The 21,574-nt window shown below is 38.1% G+C and overlaps 1 protein-coding gene across 6 annotated transcripts in view; it reads left to right on the forward strand.

Moving 5' to 3' along the window:
• The window catches only part of RALGPS2 (Ral GEF with PH domain and SH3 binding motif 2), a 117,941-nt gene extending 98,194 nt beyond the window's left edge, over nt 1-19,747 (forward strand). For 4 of the 6 annotated variants that reach the window (XM_071809979.1, XM_071809980.1, XM_071809981.1 and 1 more), the window contains 6 exons: nt 1,536-1,613; nt 3,170-3,275; nt 3,965-4,057; nt 10,271-10,376; nt 11,076-11,167; nt 13,363-19,747. In XM_071809979.1, coding sequence (XP_071666080.1) covers nt 1,536-1,613; nt 3,170-3,275; nt 3,965-4,057; nt 10,271-10,376; nt 11,076-11,167; nt 13,363-13,392 — 505 coding nt within the window. In that variant the 3' untranslated portion in view covers nt 13,393-19,747. The remainder of the gene's footprint in view (nt 1-1,535; nt 1,614-3,169; nt 3,276-3,964; nt 4,058-10,270; nt 10,377-11,075; nt 11,168-13,362) is intronic. The other 2 variants (XM_071809978.1, XM_065841772.2) reach the window with 1 other exon arrangement.
• Nucleotides 19,748-21,574: the final 1,827 nt, after the last annotated feature.

The raw sequence follows: 21,574 nt of genomic DNA on the forward strand, positions 1-21,574 counted from the left end.
GAGGCACTGATTGTTTTTAAGTGCAACAGGAACTGAGTCTGAAACTTGAGTAAGAGCTTTGAGCATTGGGGTGTCCCTTTAGGCTCATCAAAATTACTTGAAGGACTTTAAATCCAAGTCCTGACAGCTCTATGATGTTAAGGGCAGTATACTGAGGGGTACTTCAGTCTCATTGATTGTCATCCCAAGTGTCTCTGAAAAGATTTGCCTGAAATAGCTTGAATGCGAGAGTGATAACCCCCTTGTTATGCAAAATAACAAGCTTAAAGGTAAGAAGAAAATGTATTCCAAATATGCAGCTTATCTTATGGTTTTCTTTCCTTCATCTTAATTCTTGTTTTGTCTGTATCTCGAATGTATTGTAAAGTGAAAATACTTAATAAGTGCAAAGATATCGGTTGCACTAAAAACATATTCTGGGATAGGTTAGTATGTGGCAATTCATTAGTTTCTTTTTGATAGTTCTTCCTGCAGCAAAGGCAGTAGTTTGAGCCGGTTTAAAAACAAAACCAACCAAGCAAAACCCATTCTTCTTTAATGCTGCTGACCTTTTCTGTGCCCCTCCTGTTTGCTACCCTGAGTTCAGACTGAAACATGACAGTGCTACTTGTTTAGGTTTCCCATTCCGAGACATACAGCCCTGTCCAGCAAATACAGAGCCCTTCTCACACGTGACAGATTCTTAGATTTACACTGTGTAGGAGATTTTGCCTGCAAAATTCTCATGATCTTGTAATTAACTGCCCGCTTCTGCGGAGTTAGAGCTGATTTTCAGTCTTTCAGTGTAACACAAGTTACTGGAATAATGGATAAAAAATAGGAGGTGAGGACAAAGTGTGTGTTCTATGGAATTAAATGGAGTTCAGTCAACAAGGGATCTGATCCAGAAAAACAAGGTTCAGTGAAGCAAAGCAGTGTTCAAAAGGCAGGTCTAGAACACAAGTCCTGGCCGTGAATAACAGTGAGATCATGTTAAGGACTCGAAAATGTGAAGCTTGTATGTAAAGTTTAAAGCTTGTATGAACTGTAGAATTGAAATGTTGCTTGGCTTGCTTCAAAGTTACTTAATGCAACAGTATTTTAAGCGGTGTCAGTTATATTTTGATAGTGCTTTTGATTCCTTTCAACCCAACAGCTTGTGTGTGTGCATACTCATAGAATTTGAATAATGTTTTCGTAGTAAATCTATAGTCAGAATGTAAAGACATACAAGTGTTATCAATGTGGTTCCTTTGTATTTGTTTAATCTCTAAGAATTAAATGCAGACTTTGCTCTCAAAATGTCTTATTCTTCAGTGCCAGTCAAACGCTTCAGTATTATGAGAACTGACAAAAAGAACAGCTGATGAAATAAAAAAACATGGTATTGACTCCTGCATGCATTTTTGTAAATAACATTATCCTCTGTTTCTTCTGTGGAAGAAGTGGCTTTGTGATAAGCACACACAGAAAAATACTGTGCTGTTTTAGCAGTCATGCTGTTTGTGTGAATGAAAGTATATGTAATACATACAATTTATAATGGAATCCAACAGGCACAGGTTGTACCATTCTCTCGGTCCGGGGACAAGAGTGTCACGAAATGGCTATCGAGGCCACATGAAGGCCAGCAGGTACAATCCCCACTGCACCCAGGGGTCTCAAACTGTCCCTCTGGTGTTGGTGATTTGGTTTGGTTTAATAATTAAGTGGGTGTTTTCTGATGTTACTTTTCTAACTTACATGTCAAAATAAAGGTAGAGACCTTTATCTTCAGACTTGAAGCTTTCCTCTTCTGTGACTTAATCTGTCCCACCGTAACAGCTTTTGTTCATTCTGGTCTGCAAATCTGACTTCTGAACCATTGGATCTTATATTGAGGCTTAAAGATGTTTTACCCCAGGTAGCTTTTTAACTGCCCCCCAGTAGGTAGCAGTATTGGTAGTGCTCATGTGGACAACCAAGCTGCTTCTTGTGCTTATGGATGGCATTTGAGATATTTTCTTTGCTGGCAGTTGTGTGTTGATTCCCCCCCGCGCCCTTTTCCCTGAAATCAGAGATACGGCTAAAATGAGTAATGCGTTAAAATTGGCCCCAACTTATTATATATAGTATTATTTGCAAGCTGACGGAGTAATACGACTGATTATTCTCATGAATTAAAATACACATTTTGTCTCCAGCTGTGTGGCGCTGTAATTGGAAAAGAGATGGCTGTTAACTATGAAACTTTTTTCCTGTTAAGAAGCAAGCATTGTCTCACTGAATTAGACTTGTGTTCACATCTGTCAATGTCCAAAGTTGTCTCCATATCATCATCCTCAGTAGGTGCTGCAATGAAAACGTTCACTAGGTTTCCAGTTTACTTTCAACATTCATCAATGTTGCAATGGATGAAACAGCAAATCCTGGCTTCTAAACCAGTTTCAGGCGCTGCTCAATTTCTTGGCTTTTCTAGAAAGCTGCTGAGTTCAGCAATTTAGCTCTATGCTCTGATCGACATTTACTGAAATGATTCCTTTTGTAATTTTTTTCTGATTGAAGATATTTTGTAAGCCAGTCAGCTTTATAATTTTAACAAAGCTTAAGTTTTCTTTTCACAGTGCTGTACCTGGCATTTGTTTTGGCCCATAGCTCTTGGGCCTATATGGGGTAGATGATTAGTAGAGCACCAGATGCTTTAGAACACCTTAACGCTGTGGTTCGGGTTTCTGCTCTTTGTTACTGCTCCTACCCACTCTTCTCGCTTTCAGAGATTCCAAAGATTGTGCATGTTTGAGCTGTGCTTTGTTTTTGATGTGCTAATGATTCCAGTGTTTCTAACAAAAAAAATATCCAATCTTTCTTGTGAGATTTGAAGGAGAGGTTTTAACACATACAGCAACTGTATGAATGTTTGCTTTTTAAAATCAATTGTTCTTGTATTTCAGTTGTCTTGAGTTTGAGATTTTTTTAATTAAGGATTACCTGCTTGGCTAATTAATTTTTCTGATCACTTTTGCTTGCGAGTGTAAATTCCACAACAGCAATTCCTCGTAACAGCCGAAGTCTTTTTCCACATTGAAGTCCAATAAATAATAAGTTGACATTTCTAAATTAAAATACAGATGTTTGCAGTAGCTTTTGGTAATGATTGGAAAACTACTTTAGGAAGCATTTTTTCACACAAATCTTCACATGCTCCTTTCAGCTCCCTAGAATCTGAAGATTTGGCTGTTCACTTGTACCCAGGAGCAGTTACTATTCAAGGTGTGCTCAGGAGGAAGACTTTGCTGAAAGAAGGCAAAAAACCTACAGTAAGATTTTTGATTCACTTTCTCACCTTCTTCCTTTGCCTAGTTAGAAATACAATTAAATGGCCTTTTGCAACAAATTCAAGTGCCTGGGATCTCCTCTGCCTTGCTGATTAAGGCTTAGCGTCACTGCTAGAGTTTGCATTCTTCTGTTTGCTGGACTTAATCAGTTTATAAGGCTGTAGCCATAGTCTAGGGAGTAGAAGTGTAATGCTACATAAAATTTCTTACATTTACTTAACTTTAAAAGAGAGAAGGATGTTTTATCTTACTGAGTGGTGGGTGGATCCTACCAGTTTATCAGTAGATAATAACCCTTAGCGTTGGCGTTGCAAGGGCTTGTGAATTGTAAGTCAAAATACATATTTGTGACAATGGAGGATACCTTATGGCGGTACATAAAATGGAAGAGACAAATGTAACTCAACAAGGTGTTCAACAAGGGTTGCAGAAAATAGAGTATAAGATGTAGGCAACTTTTCTCAGATTAGTGAGGAAACGTACTTTTTCTTTCTGCTTTCTAGGTTTTGAATGCATTCATAGGGCCTACACAACTCACTAGAAATAGCAACTTTGGAACATTACGATGGTTTGGCTGGGCAGTTAGCGCTGTCATGTTCTTGCAGAGGATGACCCCTGTTATTGAAACATTTCACTTATACATTGCACTTTTGTTTTTTTTCTCTTTCTAGGTAGCATCTTGGACAAAATACTGGGTAGCACTGTGTGGAACCCAACTCTTTTACTACGCTGCGAAATCTCTGAAGGCTACGGAGAGAAAACACGTATGTAAAACGGGTGTATTCCAGTATCATCTGCCAAAACTAAAATGTGATTTCCTGATGGTAAAAACTGGGAGTAGCTTGGGACTTGCATGATTTCTAGTCAGCACTATCCTGTCTTTCACTCAGTCACCTCATATGGATATCCCCTAATGGAAATATAATGCACATTCGTATGCTAAACCAAGAACATCTGCTTTGCATATGCCATGGGTCTCTTTGAGGTTGTTGGTCTATAAGGAAGGGAACTGTGTCACTGAGTCTGTCTGCTCTTCTAAGTTAGGAGTCAGTTCTGATGATGATTTCGGAATCTTGCAACAGTTTCTTTCTGCTTGAAATCTAAAGAAGCATTGGTGTGGAAAGACTGAGAAGTCACTACATATGACATTAAACATGTAATGATTTCATATATGTGGTAAAATTAGACTACTCTCTTTTTCTGTCTAATCCTGTGGTCTGTTAACTACAACTGAGTACAAAACACCTCAGGTGTTACACAGAGATCTAGCATATCATGTGGTGCTGGCTTTCCTTTTATTCACTGCAACTTAATTGGGAAGAAGCTAAAAATACTGTGTGGGGAAGTAGTAAAAGGATTTTCTGTAGATGTTCAGGGATGTTTTGATGTGCGTAGTTCCTGTTTTCACTGGTTAATGATAATGGAAGAGGATGCCTCAGGAGATTCTGTTACAAAACTGGATAAAATGTGAGAAACTTGAATCTTTTTCCAAGTTCATTCACTACTAGGAACCATTACTTATAGTTGCTTTGGCCAGTGTTTCAGTATAATTTGACAGCCATCACTGACTGACATTTGCTTTACGTAAAGCTTGTGTAATTTTACAAACTGAGATGTGCTCCTAGAACCCTTACAAGGGGACTATCTTATTTCTTTTTGGTACAAAATACTCTTTTCTTATCCTAACGTTTTTATGTTCAGAGAATAGAGATTTGAAGCTTAAGATTTCTGAGTAGTAGACTCCTGGGTATTTGAGTTTGTGTGGCAAGTTCATGTGTAGTGTCACCTGAATCTACAAAATAATTGAGTGTTTTTGACTTTTAATGAAAATAGTTCATTAGGAAACAGTATTGTAATACTTAAATTAGTTTAATAACAGCTAGTTACTTGTAGAAAGATTTGCATGGTTTCTTTGCCATCAGCCATCTGCCTCACCCCCACTAGCTTTGATTGCTTAGGTGAAATCTAATCTGATCCTTCTTAATTTGTCTCACCAGTTAAGACAATCGCAGCCCTGCCCAAAGGCCTGTTTGCCAGCACCCTGTCTCTGACATCTTTGGAGCAGCGTGTGTGTTCGGATGCATTTGCATCTGGTATCAGTGAAAACCTTATGGCAGGAACCTGTCTCATTCAAAGTAGAGCAGACTTGTCAACTACTATGAGCAGAAAGTACTAAAGAAAAAGAACAAACTAAGAGAGAACTTGCACATTGAGAGGTGGAAAAGGAATTTTTTGTCATGTCAGACTTTGTGTTCCTGTTACTGATGTGATGCCTTTGGGCTTGTTGCCAAAATTGCATTTTGTTTTCTTTTAAGAACACAAGATGCATTTTTAAATCTCTCTTGTCCACTGTCTGTCAAGTACTGCATGATGGAAGACTTTACCATACTTGTACAGATTCAAACAGAAGCTTTGTCAGTATTGTGTATAAGTATTTTAAAGCAATCTAAATAACATCTGGGTTTAGAAAACTTGGGAAAATTGCATAGCTGGTAATTTTCTTGTTTGGAAATAAAGTATACTGAATTTTTATGTCATCCATTTGCTTATACATTTCCTTCAGAATAATAATTTTAATAATTTAAGTGATTTTGCCCTTTCTTTAGGAAAGTAAATGAAGTAAAAAGGTAATAAATGTAAACATTCCAGTCTGGTATCTGATCCTCTTGAGTCTCTGTTACTGCAAAAGACTTTACTTTTGTCTTGAAATGCAGTCATATCCATTTAGAATGCTCTTCCAATAATTATTTTTGTTGAACTTATTGAATTGGTTTCTAATATTCCCCAAGTCACTGATGTGTTGTGATACCTGCAGCAACTAAATTGCTAATGAACAGAGACTAACTAGTGCCTGAGAAGCTAAAATCTGTCTCACATCCTTATGTTCTTGTATTTATTTGTCCAAAGATGTGCCAACAGACAATTGACAGTTAGCAGATAGAAGCTAGGAGACATTCAAGTCCATGATGCTACAGGATTACCCATCAGAAGCTACTGGCGTTGTTGCTTGCAAATACTCAGCAGAGCTTGAGCGACGCGGTTCCCAGGGAAGGGAGCTGGAGGAGCGGTAGTGAAAAGCAATGGCTGCTAGAGCAGGTTTATTTATTTTAACAGTTGGCTCTGCAGAATTGTACTGAACTAAGCAGCACAACTTTGTCTGTGCACAGCTTTTTAGGGCAGCGAACATATTTTGTTCTGAAGCTCAGTTCTCTGATTTGCCTTCCCAGGTGCAGTCATGGTTAAAATAATGTAATACCTATTAGTTACGGTTTGGGTTGTCTTTTGTTTAAACAAATAATTCACAATGAATGCACACATACTTCTGCTCCAAAGTTTATTATAACACAGAGTGTTATCTTCATGCTGAAATTAAGGTGGAAGGTAACCTGGTAACTGCTGTGGGAGGCTGAGGTCAGGATATAGGCGAAGAGGCTCCAGTTTATTAAACAGCCCAATAGTAGATGGGTAGTAACTTTGTTCAGCAAGTCTGCCTGTGTTGTACTTCTAACATAGCTATTCATTGCTTAGATTTCCATCCATTTCACTACAGGTGAAAGCCTCAGGTGGTGTTTCAGAGTCTATGAAGATGACCTGTCAAGTGTCATGCTTCAATTCACATTTGGTTGCATTTTCAGGAAGAAAGTTAATCAAGAGATAATAACCTGTAGATGGTCAACCTATCCGTATATAGCTGGTGCATGAGCGCATCTTCATTGTAGAAGTACTGTCTAGCTATATTCCGAAGAGGTCCGTTACGCAAAATAAAGCCATTTGAGGCTAGAACTAGATTTTGTTCTGTTCCTGTCCAGATAAAAGGGATATAAAGGATGATGCTGTCTACTTTTGAAACAAGTTTCTTTTTCTAAGATAGATACATTTGAGATTTACAGAGGTAAAATATTCCAATCATCTTCTAGAGCCATGTAAACACCTGTCTCTTCAGCTTCCTTTCTCAGGGCCTGTGTGACATGGAAAGGAACACTGGCAATGAGAAAGCCAGTCTGCTATAAGAAGTTTCCTGGCTAGAGCTCTCATGGTAAATGTGTCTTGATTACAGTCATGCTTTGACCATTCTGCTGCTGCTATTGCTTCAGGCAGCTGAGACTGAGGACTTGGAATGCGCCGGCACTGAAATCTCTTCCAGGCTTTGAATAGCCAACCTCTTTGGAAAATTACCTCATAAAAACCCCAGTGTAATCCAGCATGAAGGGAAAGCAATCCTCTCTCTTTCAGACATGGACAACCGAGCTCTTCTTCTCATGCCTGTGGTCAAGGACAAATATGGTCTGTTCTAGATGTGAATGTAGTCCAAAGGAAGAGGATGCTATGGATACCTAAATGTGGAACATTTTATTGTGCTATATCTGCTAAGAAAGACTACTAGATATGAGTTTTGTATTTTAAATAGTGAACAGGTTTCAGTTATTACTACAGTAATGGAAAATTGTTCCGTGAACGTCAGAGCCCGGAGATGTGGTACGGGAGAATCTCAGCGGAACATGTGTGGAATACTCAATGTCTTCTCTCTCATGTGTTGGAACGGTACCCACAAACAGGCATCTGTGATTAAACTGTAGCACTTGCGTTCTTTTAGAAAAGCATAATAGTAAAAATAGCCAATTTAAAATTAGTCTTAAAGCATTTACCCTGAAAAATGTGAATACACCCATAAAAATACTGTTTATAGTAATCAGGCTGGAAGAATCTTGCCAATTTCTTTGACAACATAGCGTGCATGAGAGATTTTTCCATGTTTGTATGTACTTGGAAAAGCAACAGAGACTTTGGGGCTTCATGCTCGAGTATGAACCCTTGCTTGTTCCAAGCCTTCCATTGCATGTTCCAAATTAGACCAGTTTATTGGCACTCTAGAATACCTGGTAGTTGTTGCTCAGGCACTGTGACTGAAATGCCCTGATAAAGACTGATGATGATCTGGGAATTGTGTTCAGCCACTGAGAAAATGAATATTAGAAAGCTGTAAAATCTCAACAGGAGATGATGAGGAAGGAGATCTGCAGGTGCCAAAAGGCTGGAGTGAAAAGTCTGTTCACTGATTAAGCAGAGTTTTTGATTCAAAGACTTATGTATAAACACCTTTGAGCTCAGAACAACCTTAAGTGTAAAGGGATGGAAAATGGACATGTGTTTCAAGGGATGAGGGATTGATGCTGGCGGGAAACACTTTCCTTGTGTAGAGATTTTTATTATGTGGAGAAGTACCACGATTAACTAATTGTTTTGAATAAAATGAAAAGAACAAGTGAGCTCTAGCAGTTTTGATTGCAATAGTAATTTCACATATTGTCCTCCTACTGATATGATAGATAACTAAGAAAACAAAGCGTAAATGTGCCATTTTCAGGCAAATCCAGAAACAAGTGCAGTTCAGAGGTACATCATTGAATTGTAAGGTATTAAAACTGCTTTGAGACTCAAATTTCCCCCTCTTTGAAAATGAGCTATTAATGCTTTGTAGGACTACTTGGAAGTTTGCATTTTGCAGATACCTTTTAAGTGTAAGTTGCGTCATCTTATTTTTTGAGGCAATGTCTTCAGTAGGTCCATAGCAAGTCCTGAATATCTGCTTTCTTTTTTAAGAACTACTGACCTATATCCTTATTTTACTCCCTTTCCCTGTCTTTATTCCTTCTTTCAGATAAAATTCCGTAAGGTTTTTTATTGCTGACTGGAATCTTCAGGGAAATTTTGGGTTCTGTTTGGGAAGAAGTGATGTTATCCAGCTCTCACTGTAATGAAATGTTGTCTGATCCAGCTTTATAATTTATTTCCTCCTCTTATGAGGTGTTACCAAATCTGTCTACCCCCCAAAGACAGTAGAGTTACTTTACTATATGTGGTTGTACAGGGTTTACGAGGAATGGTTCTTTCCCATGTATTTATCCACAGTAGCATCAAAAAAGGGCATCCATTTGGAAGTTTGGCAGGCAAGTCTTTCCTAAGAACAGCCATTGTCCCTTTTACGCTTAAGCTATCTGTGCAAGCAATCCCTTCAAAGTTTCCAAGCTTTTATATTTCCACTGACATTACGCAAATGTCAGCTGAACACGACTGGTAGGAACTTGTGGTGGAACGATTCCTTCAAATGTAACTATGGCAACATAAAGAGGACAGTACACAGATGATGCTTTTGAAAGTTTAGAAGATATAGAGAGACCAGGCTCTTAAATTGTTTTGAATTTGGTTAGAGTACTTTTTGTATTTCATATACTGGTGTAACATTTGTCCATTTAAAGTTTTAATGTATTCTAAAATGAGGGTTAAAATGTAGACAGGTATGCTTATCTAGATATTCAAGGTCTCCAGTTAATGTATGGCATAGATTAGAATAACTGACCTTAGACTTGCAGGGGAATTTTATTTGTAAAGTTATTATATTGCCAGATAGGGAATATTTTTATGAATTCTTACTTTGCTTGTGATACCCTCAAACTTATTAGCTGTAATGGTTCCTTTTGCTGAAGCAGATTTCTGGATTTGTAATGGTGGAGCAGTATTTCTAAAATTACACAAAAGACATTTGATGCTTCATGTTGTAAATCTGCTACGTGGCCTTAGGGTGAAGAACAAAAGTGTTCTAGAACTGTAAATTAATGACTTAAAGCATCCCTGAGATTGTTTTCGCTTTATAGTTTCTAATAATGTAATTAAAGAGTGGTCAAAGTTACTGTGGTAGTTTAGAGGTCTCTTGACGGGTGTTTTGGGGGATTGTGATATTCCTTTTAATTTGATTTTAATATCGTTCATTGTGGCAAGTTCTGTTTTCACTAATTCCGTATAAAATCCATAACTTTCTTAATTTAAGGAAGTGCTGTGGTTCCTTTGGAGTTGCTCTATGTCTTTAACAGTGTTACTGGCAGGAACTGCCCGTTTGAATACTCGTTCTGTGCAGTGCAGTCAGCCTGGCTGAAGCTTCTTGGCTTGGCTTTCACTTACATCTCTGCTCCTATTTTCAGTTCAAATCCACGCCGAGTAAGAATGTGTCAGTGGTGGGCTGGATGGTGATGATGGCGGATGACCCTGAGCATCCCGATCTCTTCCTGTTGACTGATTCTGAGAAGGGTAAGAAATGCTCAGCACCCAGAGTGCAGTGATTCCCAGAATTATTAACAGCATTTGGTTTGCCGAGGTCTTCATAAGCAATTAAGTGTCTACTTTGTCTCCTTGCGTTTTATTTCCAAGCATGTATTGTAGCACCACTGATACAGTCGTAAATTAGGAGTACTTGTCAGCTTAAACTCGGCAACCGCAACCTGAAATGTTTTTGGTAATCCTTGGCCTTTCTGAACCCAAGCAAGCACAGTGTAACACCGGACACTGAAAATACAAGTCTGAAACTTATCGGTATGTTTAGGAACAACTTTCAAATAGTTTCAAATGTAGCTTTCTGGAGTACATTTCAGTGCTATCTTGCAATTCATTAAAAAATTACGAAATGATATTATAAACAAATTGCGGTAATGGCAACGAACAGAAGCATTTTTGTTGTATGGTTCTGAGAAACATTTTGTTCTTTCCTGGTTGACACTGGTGTTAGTTGAAGTCTAAAATGTTGGAAAGGAGACAATTGAGCTGAAACTTCTCTTGGACTAGGTCAAAGAAATAAGTTGCACATCTGCCAAGGTGTAAAGTTATAGGAACCTTCTGCTATTAAATCTTTTCATAATGTTTTAGTTAGAGCTATTTGAATATGGGTAGGATTTAAGTATATAATATTGCTTGTGTTTCCTTATCAGTTTTTTCTGTACCTTTCTCCCTCAGGCAATTCGTATAAATTTCAAGCTGGAAACAGAATGAATGCGATGCTCTGGTTTAAACACCTGAGCGCTGCCTGCCAAAGCAACAGACAACAGGTAAGAGCAGGGCATGGAAAAGGAATGTGAACTGACAGATCTTCACGATGACCGAGGTGTCACTTTGTTCACTTCACATGAAGAGTAAACTGCTCTGAGCAGCCTGTACAGTGATTTCACGAGCTTATTGTTTGCCCCTTGGCAGAGAAGTCCTCAGAGTTTCTGTGGTAATGAAGAAAGATTTGAGGCTATTTTGAGGCTCATTGAAAGCAATTGGGGAAATGGAAGGGGTGCTCTAAAATATGTCTGAGTGGCAGTATTTTTGACATTGCTTATTTTTAAAAGGCTGTTTTACTGTTATATAAAAAACTTTAAACCATAGCATTCAATATCGATTCCAGATAACTCTCCTGTAGTGCCGTTTAGTCAGGTCTTGGGCATGCATGTTTTCTGTTGTTTGTATGTCTTTCTAAAATGAATAAAATACAGGTTAGTATTGGCAGACTTTGAAAGCAAAAGTAGGATTTTTCATGAATCATAAAGGAAGATGAGGCTACTCCAACTCCTATTAAACTCTGTTCCCATATAAATTCTTACTGACCTTTTTTATGAGCAAAATAACTTTTAAGTTACTACTCTGTCTTCCTGAAATCTCTCTTTGCCTTTGCACATTTGTTTACGGAGTTCCCAGGGCAAAAGTACTACTGAATTTCAAGGGGAAACAAAAGGACCTTTCCAGGTCCTTCTGTGCTTTTTCGTTCAGTTCTGCTTCTGACAGAAATCTAAGGAGTAAAGAGGGTTGCAGAAGCTTGAAAGTATTTGAGACAGCGCAAAAGAGAGGAAATTGTGTTCCTGGCTGTAGAAGGTGGGAATAGTAGCAAATAGTGGCCAAGAGTTTGCAAGAAGGGGATGACTTCCAGGCAAGCCTGAAAATTGCCCTCTGAGGAGAGCTTTTATTCAATAGTGCTTGACAATACTGTTTAATGCAAACTTGTTTAAAGCATTCAGGCCCTAGCTTGTGCAAATCAGCAGGTTTAAGGATCTTGGCAGGGCTTCCTGTGGAAAATATGACAGCAAAGTTGAGATAAGTAGAGGAGATTTAAAAAAAAAAAAAAAGGAGGGGAGTATTAATGAAGAAAAAACTACCATTAAGTGGCCAAAACCCTTGCTACCATAATTTGTAGCATATTTTCTGTTTTCTGACGTTTTATGTAGTTGTACTTAGTCTATGGGTTCTTGCAGCATTTGCTCCCATAGAAGAAGCACTGCTTCACAGAAACATTAGGTTACAAAGGTTGGTTTAGTATAAAATTTGTCTCTTGACCATGATCTGACTCCTGAGCAGTGCTGTCCCTGGAGCGATGCCTTATGGTACTGTTTAAAATGGAAAATGTTGATCGCTTGTTAACAGTATGACTCTCTAAGAAATACTCAGAGTTTGAATGTGCTTTTGATATAGTATAGACACCCACCCGGTTGAAAAATATTAGAAACTGTTTTAATAGATGTTATTTCTAGTTTTAATGGTGGAACTTTAGCCAAGTTGGTCATTCTTGCTTCTACAAGCAAATGGTAAATGCAAAGTAAGAAATGTTTGCTTCATATCTGACCAAGCTGGGTATTTATTGACAGTCATCAGGAATGTGGTGGCTCTTTAATAACCTGAGTAAACAAGAGATGTTGCTGTTGGTCAAATTCCTGTTGGGGAGAAAAGGGGTATATGAACTAATGTAACGCAAACCAGCTTTAATCTTCATGAAGGGGAATGATGTCTGCAGCAGCATTCAGGTTTCCTATGGGAAAAGCACAGACAAGTGTTTATGCCTCGTTGTTTTAAATTAGTCTTGAAAGTACTAGAGGGTCTACATCAATCTCTGAACTGTGTGCCAAGAATTCTCTAGCCTGGACTCAAGTGAGAAGATTCTGCCTATGTAGTTCGATGCTGAGATTTATCATGTTTAGGTTGTTTTGCTGACAACTTCAATCTTAAATGTCATGAAAATTAGTAAGATCTAAGGCCATATAATAAAACTATAAACCATGCAGCAGTTTATTGTTTTGGTTATACCTAGGTTTTCTACAGCTCTAAGTATACTTGTATTGCTGAATCATAGTTGCATTCCTGCTCCCTTTTTTGGAGATAGAATGAGCATCGGTGACGTGTGTTTAAACTTGTGGCTAGTCTGTGAAACAGTGGAATGTAAGTAGCTACTACCCAAAGTAAAATCTCTTATCATTTATATTTTTCTTTTCAGGTTCCTGCCAACTTGATGACCTTTGAATAACAGGCTAATTCAGAACAAAAAACAAGAACAGTTTGAACCATCTCATAATTGAGAACGAGGTCCTGATGAAAAATGTGCCAGCTGTTTTCTGTGCCAGAACAGAGCCTGTCAGCTTGATCTCTGGACTCTGGAGCCCTGAACAAAACCACTAATAGTTGGGGAGTAGAGTCCCCCAAATTAAAAATGGAGTTGCAACATGAATTGCCATGGACCATGCTTCGTTATGTTCTCTGAACTGACCTGTGGAAACCACTGCCTTAAAGAGTGAAAGGAAAAACAACATGAAACACCAAATAGTGTGTGTGAAACTTCTGGCGGTGCTGTGCTTGAGTTAAATAGATTGTAGCTAATTTGAGTTTCTTTTAACTTTATACTCATTTTGAAAATAACTCACCTTTTTAGGCATTCTTAAGGAAACAAGTAAACTGGTATTTAAGAGTTGCATCAAAAGCTATGTATGAACCAGGTAAGAGGTACTATGTGTTCTAGAGATGTTGTTTAGACTATACCAGGAGTTCTCGATGGGAGCTTGTCCCAGGCACACTTAGCCTGGGACAATGTTATTTCTCTGAGACCTACAAGTATAAGAAACTTAACAACTGCAAGTTTAAAATAACAGTAAGCTTGCAAACCTGAGTACTGTATGGGAGCCGTGTTCCCTACAAGTGGCACAAAGGCTGAGCACTTACACACAAAAATGTTTTTTGGTAAGTTGTTACCTAATTTCTGGTTAAAAATGTAGTTCACGTGTTTTGGGTGGTTGGGGGGTGTGTGTGTGTGAAAGAGACAAAACTGAAAGCACTGTTGGGTCAGAACTGAGTGTTTTCTTCCCATTTGTTTCTACAGTTGTCTGTCTCCTACATACAAAGGTTGAATGACAAAAAGAACAAAAAAAGCCCACCCAAACCAAACAAAACACACCCGGGTATAGTTCACTGAGACATTTTACTTCTCTGGGTATCTGTTAATTATCAGTTAGGGACCACTGTCAGTGAATGGTGTTTCTTAATATCACTTAGAAGTTCTACATTGAAAAAAGATAGAGGCACAATTTCACGCTTTCATGCTCTCATTAGGCAATAACTGATTTTAATAGCTGTCTTGGTCAAAATAATTGACATTGTGTGGTATTGGTAACGTGGCCTAAAGCAGACCTTACATACAGAAGCTCTTTTGATCTTCAGGCAAACAATCAATTTATTAGAAGGTAGAATAACCTAAGGAGTAGAAAGGTGTGGGACTATGAAAATTCCATCCTTGACAAGAATAGTTCTTGGTCACTGAAATTACTCACAGAGTAAAACATGGTTGTAAAAAGAGAGCCATGCTTTATATGTGTGTTTTGCTTAAGACTTTGATTCTTGCTTTATTTGGGTTTCCTTGATGTCACCTAGATAAAGTTTTCCCGGATTATTAGTTTTTATTTAATCTTCAAAAATACGATCTTTGTGAAGCAAGGAAACATTGTCCAAAATAGGACTCCAATATCAGAACTTTGAAGTCTGTGCAAAAGTAAGAACTGTTCCATTGACATTGTGGTTTAGTGGCCGTAAATACGCTTGCAGACTCCACCATGAATACTGCTTTTTAAAAAGAAACAAGCTACCTACCAGTGTGTGGCGGAGTTTTCTATCTAATAAAGGTTTCTACTAGTAGCGATTATTTTGAAAATGTACAGTTTGTTCATTGCATCCAAGTAGAAGCCTACAAATTAACTTCTTGGGTTTTTTTCCAGAGTCAAATTAATCTCTTAATGGAAATGATTAATTTCTGATTTCTGGGGTGCAAAAGAGAAGGATAATCCAATCTTGCAGTAACAATCTCAAACAAAACACAAAAATGCCAATCACTTGGTGATGTAAAGGGTAACAGGCTAGCTTGTATTTCCAAGAATTGTTCCTGTGAATTGGCTCTTGGTAGAAAGAAAACAGGGGCAGGATGCTTCTGTCAGTTACACCACAAGGTCTGTGGGAATTTGTGTCTCTTTGCCATTTTTGTGTTGTTGTTTTGATGAGGAATGAGTCGTGTGTTCTGACCCTGAACTCCTGTATTTTGGGAAGGGGTTCCTTGTGCTGAACCCCTCTGCAGTTCACCCATCTCTCCAGTTTTTGCCCATGTTGGGTTTAAGACAACATCCCCCCCTATAGCCAGCAGTGTTACTGTAGGAGACTTTGCACAACTTTAGTTCTGTTGCGTTTTTGTTTGTTTGTTTGTTTTCATGTTTAAAATGACTTAATGTGTCTTTCTTCTCAACAACTGAAGTGTTGTGTTGTTTTTTTTAACCATGTGTGTACTTTTTTTAAACATTGTGGATAGTAGCCTGTGGATTTTGAATTTTTAAATAAGCTATTATAGGTTTATTGCAGCATAACTTTATGTGTTGTTCTGTTAGTGAAAGTAAACATGCAACTGGGAGCCACAGCCTGACATCGTGCAGCTTTCCTAAAGACAGAGCAGGTCAGAAGGTGTCATTTATTATTGGGTTTTTTTGTATTTTTCCAGATGTTTTCAGTTAGGTTTTTATGGTAGGGAGATGGTGGGGAAAACAGTTCACAAATCATCATTTAGTGAATTGTTTCTGTTACCAACTTGCATTGTTCTTAGGCCTCCTACTCTTCCTTGGTTTTCTACTCTCAGATATGCTAGTTTTTGTGGGAGAGATTGAATTATTGTGGGACGACTTTCTTAAAATCTATAGCCAGAATAACTAGAGTAATGAATGACAACACGGAAAACATTATTGGCGCTTGTTACAATGAGTAGTTCAGTACTTTCCGATTGTTTATCTCCTCTTCAGCCGCATAGTCCTGCAGAGAACAACATAGAAATACTGCAGTGTGACATACTGTGAGATAAATGGTGCTCAGAAAGAGGTAGCGGTTCTGTTCCCAGAGGAAAGCTACCTCAGCTAAACTTTGGAAAGACTCACGTAAGTCATATGCACTGTAAAGAAATGTAGTAATGCCCTTTTTTCTTAAAAAAGGGGTCACAAAATAAAATATTTAAAACCAGTGCTGAGGAAACAAGGACAACAACGAGCTCATGGTATTCAGGTAAGACTGTCATCCAGACTGCTTGGCACTTTCTCTTTGTTTTTCATTTTAGCGTATTGCTCTAGTTCTTTATCTTGTTAATAACTGCTGAAATACTTCAGCTAATATTTGTCACTTTATTTCATAATGTTTTGATTTGGAAATTGAAGATGCCCCTTACAGTGCCCTGATTTGGAGGCATCTGAGCAAAAAGTGTTCAGAGTAGATCTCTGTAGTGAGACTTGGCAGGTGAACGTTGCTCACCTGCTGACTGCTGACTGACAGTCTTGGGAAAGATTGACCGACAGGGCATGACAGGTTTATGAAATTGGTGCAAGACATTAGCAATACATAAATTGCACTGGCGGTTGAATACTTACTGCTAACTTCTATCTTTCTAACCTAATCCGTACTAGTTCTGGCTGGGTTTTTCCAGCCTGACGTCTATTCCAGTGTTCTTAGAAAGCAAACAAGGAGATTTATTTTTGAAAAGCCCCGATAATGTGAGTAAACGTAGCTCATCCCAGACATATATTTCATTTTGCAGATGTTTCATGCCAGAAGAGTATTACTTAGGCTATTATGATTCATTAAGTATTTAGGTGCAAGTTACAGGCACTGTAACTACAAATACTAAATGAATGCATCTAAATAATTAACAGATAAGCTTTAACACCCAGCTTTAAAATTGTGTTACTGTTAGCTCTTTTAAACTACCGTGAAAATCATACCCTCCTTAAGAAAGAGCCGAAAAGGAAAGTGCTGTAATGGCAGACGTTATTTGTCAACTCTGCAGCTGGCGTATGAAGCAGCTCCCTAGATACGCAGATGTTTTAGCCTCCTGCTTGAGGAATCAATGTCTCTTTTGGGGAATCAACTGATTAACTTTCCTCCTCAAAACGCAACTGCAGAGCACTTGAGCTTTTACCAAGAAAAGTGTTTATAGAAATATGCGTATTTGAAAACGTACTGTGAGCAAAAAGAGCATAAAAAAAACACAGTAGGGTTTTATTGCTTATCTTTTCCTCACTAGAAGTAAATTCATCTCATCAGATTTTTCTTGAAACATCAGCCTCCTCTATTTGCATTTAGACATTTTCAATAATAGTCCTTTTCTATTAGTATCAGACATAACAAATGCTTAAAGGAAATGCTTTTCCCTTCCAGCAGGAGCAATTGCAGTTTTTTGTGCTGTGAAGGCACTCGAGGGGGTGAGATCTTTTTTGATAAAAGGCAAATTGATGTTGTGGTTTTGGTTTACTGTAGCAAATCTTGTCCAAATCAAGATAAATCAGGGCATGTTGCTGCTTCTGGCTCTCGGTGGCATTTTTGTTCATTTTTTTAAATCCCTTTTTTTTGGATACCGGCATTAGTAGCTCCAGTCTTTCCATGGCCGCCTATAGCATGCTGCCTGTTGGGAGCATCAAGGCACCAGGGCTGGTACTAATTCACATCAGTTAATTGCTCATTATCCCAACAAGGAAAAGTTTTTAAAGTTTTGTTATTATTTAAGTATTGCCTTGATTTTTTTTTTCCTAAAAGTAGGTTTTGCATTAGGTGATTTGGCTTGGGAACGTCATTAAAAGAATCTATATGAGCGGACATGGAGTTTGTTTGTAGGGCTTATCCTTTTTTTAAAACCACTGTTCTAATTTTTAATGCATCAAGAGGGTGAGTGCTTGGGTTTCAGGAGGACTTTTGTCAGTGCCTTATTAACTGGAAGACCAACTCCTTGATTTCAGTGCTTGATGGCAGATTGCATAATGTCGCCTTGATGCACCAAGGGGGTGACATTCCTTACAGTCATTATGTTTCTGCGGAAGTTAGCTGTTTTGGTCAATGTAAAATAGCTGTGGCTTGAGTTGCTTTAGTATTTTTTTCTGTATTTGAAGAGCCTTTTTTTAGGCAAAATGCAGAGGTATTTGGTAGCTTGGGCTTGTTCAGCTTTTATCAGTAGTTCAGACTTCCTCAAAATTAATTTATTGTTATTTTAGTATGTCTCTAAATAGATTTAGTTGGGGAGGAAATTGAAAAGGGTAGTCCAAGTCGTGGTCTAGACCACATGAACTTAAGAGCTCACGTTACTAGGAAAAAGCTTGTTTTTCTCTCTCTCATGTTGATTTAAACATCTAATAACATTCTTACGAGAGGTTTTATTTCTATCAAGCTTTTTGTTAATGTAAAAGAAATACTACAAGGAAAAAATGTTTGGGGAAAGAGAAGGATTAGTGGATAAATCTTATTCTTTCTTAATATCCCATAAGCTCAGTTTTGTACGTTTTCTTTCTAGTGCCAACACTATGTAGAGTGTACTGTCCTTCACTGGAACAATTGCTAGAGATTGTTTTAGTAGCAAGACTTTATAACCTTTGGAAGGGGGAAATGAAACAAAGAGTGTTGTTCTTAAGCAATTAAATATTTGTTTTCCTGGAAGACATCTTTATGAAAACATAGCAGTTTTACTATAGTGGTGTAGGAATTCAGATGCTGGAAAGGCAAGGATAATTTGAAAATTCATCTTATGCTTTCTGAGAATCTTCAAAAATGATAGAAGGGTTAGGACAAAGGAGAAAAGTCAGATTGCTTAGTTTAGCCGTGCCTGTTGCAGAACAGAGCTGACAAGTGTTCTTGAAGGTTACGTTGCAAAGACAAAAGGTCTATGGAATGTAATGCAGTGCAAGGTCCTGCAGATCATGGCGTGGTTATGGCTGTTAGTCCAGTCTTGCTCTTGAATGACTGAAGTGTTGTAAATATTCTGTTTCTGTTGTGTGTTTGATTAGCCTATTATTTCTCCTTATTTGGGTACGTTCTGGCCTTCATATGTGTTTCCTGAAGGTATTTCTTACAATTCCAAAGCTGTTCACAGATAAAGCTGAAAAGCAGTGTATAAATTAACTACGTGTTGAAATAAAGAGTTCTAGGATGCCTTGTTTACAGGCGCTTCTAGCTCCTTGTGTACAGGAGCATATCCATTCATATACTGCTGTACTGACGTGTGAAAACCACCAGGAAATCATATGTATGTTTTATCATAATCCTGCAAGGACCAACCATCACTGGAAGGGGGATCAAGGTTGTCATGCAGTAAACACAAGCCATTTTTAATATTCCCTGCTGGCGTGAGGCATTCTGGGGTAGAGGGATTGCACTATGATCTCGCTGAGTGATGTGCAGTTTGGCTGTCCTCTGGCCTTTTTCTTCAGCTTTTTTAATACTTCATTCTCTGTGTGCGTGTGAAAAATGTGTGTTTGCATAAGCTAGTTTAAATGAATTTAAGTACAGGTTTCAAAAATCTTTCCTACTGAAATAAATGATTTAAAAGATGGCCTGTGTCTGAAGTTTTAATTTCTCATTAAAAAACTGCATTGGTTTTGCAGCCAGGTTTTGCAAGATGGAATTTGACTGCCTTTTGGAATGATGTGGAGATCAGCTGGAATTTCAGTAGCTTTTTTTTCAATGAACCTCTGAAACGTAGTGTGTAAATATACCATTGTCTGTTGGTACGAAAGAACTCAAACTAGCAGGAGAATACAGTTCATTGAAGATACTTATGTTTGGTTTTAAAGGTCATTCTGTTAAATGGTGTGTTTTTCTCTCCATGGTAGTTTATCATGTTTTTTTCTGTTGTCTCTATACTTACAGATGTGATAAATTTGTACTCACTGAAAGCAGTCATTGGGCAGATTGGCTCTTAACTTAAGGAACAGCTACATGGAAGATAAATTAAGAAAGAATGAATAACATGCAAAGCCTTAACTTGCATTAGCTTTTTGTTTGGTGTTGCTTCTTTACTTTCTGTGCCTTTTTAATTCTGTTAAGCCTTACTGAGCAGGTTTGTACAGCCCTCGGTGGGAAAGGCTGCGGGGTCAGGTTGTGAAATGCTTGTCAGATTGTCAGCCTTGGGCTCCTTGGCCTCTTTTTGGCCTCTTTTTTTTTTTCTCCTTAATGGAATAATTCATTTCAAATGTATTTACAAAGAAAGGAGGAATAAAGTAGACTTTTTGTAAACACCCACCCACCAACAGCCTTTTTCTGATTTCCAGATTACGGGGTTTGAGGAAATGCTTTGCGCTCAGTAGCGTAAAAAGAAACACAGTTAATTAGCTGGTGATTTCTATTTTCCTTTTCTTGTTTCTTTTCAAAGCTTTTGTTCCTCATCGGTTTCGAACAAACAGATGTTCTGATGAGCTGCATGATTAACTGGAGTGCTGACTCTGCTCTCAGGCAGGAGCCCGAGACTGCGAATCGAGAGGCACAGGCAGAGTCAAGTGATTCTTGGTTTGGATGCCTCAGAAAAAAACTTCTCCTGTTTCAGCTACGTGTCTCTACAACAATGCTAGTGACCCCAAGTCGTGCTCTTTTCTCTGTCAGCTCCATCGTTTATCTGTGACTTGTGTCCTTCATATACTGTCTTGCCTTTAAATGCTTAAAGGCTATAGCATCTTTCTGCAGTGCCTGACAGAAGTAGCTGGAATCAGAGTTCTTGGAAGCATATAGGTAGATAGATATAGATGTACATATATTATTAATTTCTTTTTCCTCCCCAAATCAAAGAACACATCAAGAAGTCCTTTTCTTCTTCCCTGATGTCCTTATCTCTTGGGCCGCCACTTGTAGGAGAGGCCTCCAGTCTGCAGAGTGAGGACACAGGTTGGGGAAGGCACCTCATCTCTTCCTTGCTTCCCAACTGCAATGGTTTTCGTTCTTTTGTAACTTTATATCTGTTATTTTATCTTTGCATGTGGAGGAACCACAGTGTGGGGAGAGCGAGAGGGCTTAGTGTCTGTGGAAGAAACCAAACCACAGATGCATTAAATAAACCAACTGAAAAGAGATGATCTGTTCTCTCTTTTGTGTTAAGCTTAGTTTTTGTAAGTGAGAATGTTAGGTACCAAAAATGTAAGTGGATGATATCCAGATGTAAGTAGATGATATGGTTTTGGCATGAACCATATGCTTTGAGCAGTGGGGAGATATGGTTTTATAACAGCAAATAAATTGAATACAGAAGACTGAATCTGTGCTTCTAACTTGTAAGTAATATTTTTATTAGTTTTTCACTTAAATTGAGCATTATTACTGAAACGTACATTTTTACTAGGTAATATTTATCTTTGCACTGGTATTTGCCTCTTTCAGGTCACAATTTT

Source organism: Patagioenas fasciata, chromosome 6 (assembly GCF_037038585.1).
Source record: "Patagioenas fasciata isolate bPatFas1 chromosome 6, bPatFas1.hap1, whole genome shotgun sequence".
NCBI classification, from domain to species: Eukaryota; Metazoa; Chordata; class Aves; order Columbiformes; family Columbidae; genus Patagioenas; species Patagioenas fasciata.